The 7,500-nt window shown below is 39.6% G+C and overlaps 1 protein-coding gene across 1 annotated transcript in view; it reads right to left on the reverse strand.

Moving 5' to 3' along the window:
* Nucleotides 1-4,988, reverse strand: part of LOC123959783 (NMDA receptor synaptonuclear signaling and neuronal migration factor-like) — a 63,740-nt gene extending 58,752 nt beyond the window's left edge. Inside the window, exon 1 of the mRNA XM_046034064.1 lies at nucleotides 4,624-4,988. Within this exon, the coding sequence (XP_045890020.1) occupies nucleotides 4,624-4,694 (71 nt within the window). The 5' untranslated portion in view covers nucleotides 4,695-4,988. The remainder of the gene's footprint in view (nucleotides 1-4,623) is intronic.
* Between the last annotated feature and the right edge of the window lie 2,512 nt (nucleotides 4,989-7,500).

Below are 7,500 nucleotides of genomic sequence, written 5' to 3' on the forward strand. Positions count from 1 at the left end.
AAGCTAATGATGAGTGTGTACAGGTGTGCTTTATACTCCTCCGGTTATTCCGTCACACCTTACCGTTCTAGCAACAAGCCAATAGGATTGGAGAGATTTCATTCACGTTCAGACCTGCTTCGCCTAGAGGCGTTCCCATAGTGTCGTAACCGACGCAGTCTCTCGTTCCCCTTCTCGGGGAACCAGGGTTACATACGTAACCCGAGACGTTCAACATGGCAGACTCTGTAGAAGAGGAACTGCTCCCTATATAAAGGGCTCATTCTAAGGTAACGATAATGCAACATTTCTTATTTTCAGGTGATACACTAATGAAAACATACTTGTGAATGTTATCGCCATATTCTGTGAATGGAATCCCCTTAATCTTACACAATGAACTCTTGAATAAAGATGCGCTGTAATAAAGCCAACACTTCATAACAAAAAAGGTACTAATTATCATCCATCAGAAATGTCGGGTTACAAATGCTTCAATGCCTAATATATGGTTTTCCACCAGTGTTTCTGACAAGTTTATGTTTTAGAGAGGGGACCCAGATGTATTATAGCTAATAGTCACACTGGACCGTGGCTGGAGTTAATCTGTGCAGTGATGAGGACAGGGTCTCTGCTGGTCACACAATCTTGTGGGAAGGAGGCCATGAAATCACATTTTCACCAAAGTGGAAGCTATTGTTGTCTGAAAACTCTTGTGCTGTGCAATTCCTTTCAGAAGTGACTCGAACATTCTTGAAATATTAATAGGTGACGTTAGCTCTTAAGTGCTTGTAATCTTTCCCATCCAGTGACTGATCAAAGCAGACGGCCTAGTTTTGGTGTGCCGTTCAACAAAGATTTGCCATAAACAGGATAGGGAGGCAGTTTGGGTCATCATCAACAGAGCAGTGCACAAAAAAAACAAACTCAACTAACTTCCCCTAAGAACTAAGACATTAAACACAAAGTGTACAGTAAAAAGACAGACACACCACAAGCTTTTTAACCTTTTGCTTCTTTCTTTACAAAATGTTGCTGTAAAGGAACAAGTGTTGAGACTATTCATACTTTAGAATAACAATCAACTTAAACAATAATCTATTGTAGACAATCTATTTCAAATCAGCCCATTTTTCAACGCAGATTTATGTTTCCATCATCTTTCTTCTCATTTCTAAGCACTGAGACACTCCCCCCCATTCCCCTGATCAACCCCAGGCAGCCAAAACAAATATCATAAATAATGAAAAATAGCCTGACTGTACTGAAAAATAAATCCCATGTTTAATTTTAAGTTAATGACAACATTCAGCCAGAGAGCAATAATGTAGGACACACAACAGTGATGTTGGCGTGATTCACCTGACCATATGAGCCAATTTCCAAATGCTAACACAACATTGAACATTTTCAAAAGCCTGAGGTATTTATCAGAAATTTCCAAACCTGAACATCTTAATGAATACCCTGAAATCCTGCAAGGTGTTTTCAGTAAACTCTTCACAGCATGCTCATGTTTGCCAGTCTGGCTTGTGTGTGATTCAATCTGTCAAAGAATAGCAAAGGGATGAGAGAGGCAAACAATCAAACAAGGCCAACTTCCTCAGAAAGCTCCCCGCTGTTATGGAGACAGTTTAAATTGCGCTTGTGACCAGATGAGGTTTTCATCTGAGCAAAAAAGATTGCAAAGGTTGAATTTAGTTCTCAATTTATATTAAAAGCTTCAAGGTAATTATGATTTTGTGTGTCCAACAAGCTGAAATTCAAAGTAGTCTGTCAAGTATTTACTTATTTTGCATCTCATCATTTTGCATTGTGGTAAGTTATTGTGTTTGTGCTGGCTGCACAAATTCACCCTGTCAGGACATAGAGTTTTCCTGTTCTTAATGGAATGATGCTAGCTGTCATGTCTGGGTGCCTTTTGTGCAGTGAAGAGATGGGACTTTACTGCTGCATCTCTAATGCGAATATGTGGTCTCTCTCCCCACTCCACCAAGAAAGCAGGTCTCACACATTAGTTTCTGTAAACAGGCTACTAGTTTTGGTACTGTCTAATATGTGATCCATTTAACAACATTATTAAGTGAAGCACCACAGCATTACATTGCCAAGACAGCACACCAGTTCTTCACTGGTTCTCCTCTTACCCCAGCTTTATTTCTCACCCCTGGCTTGCCTGTTCCCGGCACTTTGTAGGCCCAGAAAGCTCATAATTATAAGGGTGTTGTCTGTCAAGTCATATGAATATGTTTTTTTCTATGTCGTCTCTGCCAAAAGTAGCACTGGGATTCATTTTCCTAATTGTAAAACTTGATGACCCCTTTATCAAGTCATGGACATGAAAACTATCTTACAAAAATGAGTCCAGATGTCAGTGTAGTGTAGCCTATATATAGATATTTTGAAAATCCAGTTTCACAAAAAGAAATTCTACAGACTAATTCAATTTGGATGCAAAACTAAACCTTCCTCTTTAGAAGTTGTAAAACATCAGTACACTCTAACCAAAGCGCTTGTCAGATTGTCAAACAAATATCATCACATCACAAATAACATCAACCCAAACCTACATTAACAAGTCTAGGTACTGATCTATGCAGTGACACTTTAACAGACAGATCAGACAGAGATACAGGATCCAAACGAGGGTGCTGGGAGAAGAGGATTCTATTAAACAAGCTTACTTCCAGTATAATCCCTCTACTGCATTGTTATTCACACTTACTCAAAGACAAAGATGTGGGATTGGATTTGTTAGAGAGAGGTGTAACAGCTTTGCCCTTGCTCATTCACTGCACAGCAGATAAACTCAGATCATCCAGCAGGATTGAGGCACTCGCCTCAGACGGAGCGTCTGGGATTTGGTGGAAGTGCTATTGTTTGCCCAGATCCATTAAACTCCCTGTCAGCTGTTCAACGATCGCTGGTAGAGTGGGAAGTACGTACGAGCAGTCGCCTTGGCTGCAGTACACATGCGTGTCTGGGATGCCAGCTGTGATCGGCGCGATTTATGGAGAGGAAAGCGTGAGGCGTGGAAAAGCAAGCAAAGTGGAGAGGGAGGCGATAAACAGATAAACAACAAAAGGAAGACAGAGACAGATGGAGTTGGACAATGTGTGCATAATGGAGTGTGGTGGTGACTATGCAAGTAGATGGAAAGGTCATATGTTGAGTTATTTTCCTGCAGAACGGCTGTGCAGAAGATCATGCATTTAAGGTAGATAGTTTATGTATGCACACATGACTGAGAGTTGAAGTACTTGTTTTGTCTGCGTTTTGGCTTCTGAGGTCAGCAGGTGGGCGACAGATACCACATCTCCTACCAAAAAACATTAGTCATCCTGCAGGCTTAGGACTCAGAACACACTGATCTAACACCCATGACACAAAGACCTTTCATGGCATGACTCATACACTCAGAGTTAAATGTCATTAGAATTAGCCACAGCTCCAGTGAGTCCAGCTGAACGTTTGTGGATGACCATGACAATAAATTAAAGTAAAAACACACTCTGGCTGCATACAGCATGCAATGAAAGGTCTAACAGGTCAGATCCAAGCCTTTCCTGATGTCATGATTGATTCACTTCGGACCATTTCACATGTATACTCATTCTAGTGATATATACAAAAGCTAAGCTAAATTAACTTCACTATGACGGAATGATATTTTGACACAATAATATGCTAATTAATTAACATATAAATAAATAAAATAAAAACATTATTTATATAGCAAATATCTTAACAATGTTACAAAGTGCAATGTGCGTTGAAAAAAGAAATAAACTTGACAAGCCAGGCAAAAAGCTAGGGATGATCATTTTCACTATAGATTAATCTGCAGATTGTTTTCTTCATTAATTAAATCAATTACTCATTTGGTTGCAAAACAAGTTAAAAATATCCATTACAGTTTCCCAGATTCTAAGGTAAAGTCTTCAATGGTCTTGTTTTATCTGACCAACACAATGATGGCAAACAGAGAAAATGCTAATGCTTTCAGCTCCACAGAAAAGCTTTTCCTGTATGTTACTGTGATATAACCATTATGTTGAAGTCATAATGCAGAGAACTATATGAGCTAAAATAACCCCAATTTTGATTAAATCAAACTTTAACATCATGCCAGACCACAGCCAGTTCAATAATGACTCTAAATCTAGTGCACTGGGTACAACAACTCGAAACAAGTTTTGTAAGTTATTTCTTTTAGAACTTGTTAAGGAAATGTATAAAGGTAGCTTGTCCTGGATGTCTGCTTTCACCATTAGAAATGCAAGATATTAGGGACACTGCCAGATTACATGAGGAATACTTATGTATAACAGATATTATCCCTCATTTAAGTGCATATTAATCACAAAATTTTTTAGAATAAAAGCTAGAAGGCGTTAAGTGAAACTTATGAAGGAGCTACTGAACCTGGACTACTGAAACTAATGGAGTGTAAAAGAACCGGGGGAGCAGTTTTACTCCATTTGGCAATATTAGCCTACCTTAATCTGAATGTATTTTTTATGTGGACGCTAATTTGAATTTTCTCCTTTCACAGCGGAGTGTAATTCATCTAAAATCATCTAAAGTATGGAGACTCATCTCCTCTGCGCCCTGCCGCGACCAGACCCCACCGGACACACTCACCGAACTTTTGCGGCCACGGAAGATATCGCATCACTCCTCAGATTCTTCCTTTTGGACACCGCAGTTCCCATGCTGAAGTGGAAACGACCCAGGAGAGCAAACGCAGACCATTCCACAGACTGATCGGCGAGGGAAACAAACAGGAGAGAAAATCACAACACGGGGAAATGAAAAACACCCGAACCCAACGACTGACTATTATTATTTCATATTTATCATTATCATTTCAGTGGATAAAACTGCTGAATGTTCCAGAAAGATGCAGGCTGAGAGCAGCAGCGCTGCTGGAGGATGAACGGAGTGTGCTGCTCTGCGCTCTGCTCTGCGCTCCTCATGCAACTGAAGCTTCCAGGAAGGAAACTGAGACCATAAAAGGAAGGCCAGCCCGTGTGTCTCCTGCAAGGCCTGGACAGCTGGAAGGCTATAGCAGGGGGAGATAAATAGGTAGGCTCATTACGGGTGTATGGATACCAGGAGGAGTGGACACTTGAGTCCATAAGAAGGCCTAATCTTGCAATTTATTATCAGTTATCAGGCAATGCTGCAAAACAAGGGCATTCATCTGGACGCTAGGGGGCTAGTAAGTAAATGTAGGCCTACAAGTACATTTTACTTTTCTAAATATTCATGACATCAAACCCCATTTTTGATACTATTTATGGTCGGCCTATTTTTCTGCAATTCAATGTATTCCGATCAGAAATTATCATATAGGAGTTTTTATTGGGAGCGGCAGAGTCCACCATTCCCACACTGGATTTAGGTTGCCTAACTTAACAGGAAGGGTCACAGAAAGCGATGCAACATATAATTCATCTAAATCTCATCGATAGCAGCCTCACGTTTACTTTACACTGCTAATTTAAACACAACATCCTTCTGCTGGTGCTTTTGCATTAAACTGGTCAAGCACAGTTTATTGTAAAGCAGCCACAGGAAACACAGTATACGCTACTTGTTCAACTATGAGCATTCATCAAATATTGGTCAACAGAACAAGACAACTGTTGACTATTTTTCCGTCAGCAGATTCATTTTTGCAATGAAGCAATTGAACTTTATTAACTTTATTCTCCCACAAAGTGAAAAATTTGGCTTGGGCTTCTACCCGTACTGCAGCCGTAAAAAAGAAACAAACATTCCACAAAACATACAAAGGTATAAATTATACAAATGTGTTATACAGCACGGTTCTTGATACATCTCAATAAAAATGAATAAAATATATGCTTAAAAACACTAAAAACTTTCTTTATCTGCTGCTATTTAAAAGTCTAACTGACACAAGTATAAATTCACTTTTAAATGTATTTAACCAGCAACAAGGACTCTGAAACTCCTCCCAGAGGGCAATATCTAGTACTTAGTGTGTACATGGGATGAATCAGTAACTATTCTAATGGATGGAAGGGTAGTCTGTTCATAGGTAGACTGCAAAGATCGGTGGTGTCCTACCCCTAAAATTTTTCATGCAGCCTGCATCAACCAGACCAGTTTGGACTTTAGTTGCACAGAGAGTTTGCCAAACCATGCTATGCCAAATCTGATGAGGCTCTTTAAGACTGCCTGATAAAACGACTAACATTCATTTTTGATCAAAACCACGAGTTGAGTCAATAAAAACAGCAAGATATTTGGATGAGGAGACCTGTGAGATGGTTCCATCGTGGATGACCACAAGCCTGTGGTCACCAACACTCCTTGGGTCAAACACCATCTCTTTGTGTCTCTGAATAGTAGTCAGATAGCACACTGTCCTTTTTCATGAAGGCTAAGATGGCAGTACTGATAATTTAATGACGTAAATGTTAGGGTCATGGCTTCTAAATGTAAGTGTAGTGGAGTACAATAAATATTCCCCTCTGATTTGTAGTGGAGTACAGTATAAAGTGGCATAAATTGGGAATACTCCAAATCAAAAATTCTGGTATAATTTCATCACTCTGTATCTCTTCTGGATTCCTGTCCTGGTCAGCAGATGAGAAAGAAATCCTGCACCATCTTTGAATAAACATGGTTTGTATTGACTGAGATGTTTGCGTTTCATCAAATGGATGTCCACAACCTAAATGTAATTCATTACAAGTCATCACACTAGTTTAATAGGCCAGTAATTACACTTACAACAACAATGATTTCATTCATACTTTCAGCACTATTTCTAATAGCAGATGATATCAGCAGCAGACTTTGCCATTGCTTAAGATTTAGCCAACTGTGTGGTTCCTTGTAATAAGGGAATGACAGATCATCTGGGGACAGCATCGCAGATTTATAAATACAACATACAAAAGGATCATTTGACTTTAATTTCCATTGTGTCCCTGAGCAAGACACTTAATCCCTCGTTGCTCCAGAGGCATGCGACCTCTGACATGTATAGCAATTGTAAGTCACTTTGGATAAAAGCGTCAGCTAAATGAATAAATGTAAATGTAAATTTCCAATCCCATGAAGGTGTCTATTGATCTGAGAGTCATCATGAAGAATATTTTTTTCCTCTGTGGAGAAACAAAATCAATTCCACATCAATATTCAATCAAAGAGAAAAAAAAAGGAAAAACAACACTTCCTTTTAGCCATAACATAGCCAAACCTCATTGTGATTATGAAAGCAAGTGTAACACACATACCTCGTACACACATAGGGTAGCCAACTGTCCCATATTAGCCGGGATGTCCCTAATTTTAGTTCTAATTGATTTGTCCCATCCGTGACCTCTCTTGTTCTGTTTTTGACTACCATCTAACCACTGACTGATAGAACAGCAACAGCAGCAGTGCTGATCACGACACTTGAAAATGGTCACCGACACCTGTCATCATCCAATCACAGCAATCCCTCACGCGCCTCAGTAGACCTAGGCCTATACGATG

This window comes from Micropterus dolomieu, linkage group LG21 (assembly GCF_021292245.1).
Source record: "Micropterus dolomieu isolate WLL.071019.BEF.003 ecotype Adirondacks linkage group LG21, ASM2129224v1, whole genome shotgun sequence".
NCBI classification, from domain to species: domain Eukaryota; kingdom Metazoa; phylum Chordata; class Actinopteri; order Centrarchiformes; family Centrarchidae; genus Micropterus; species Micropterus dolomieu.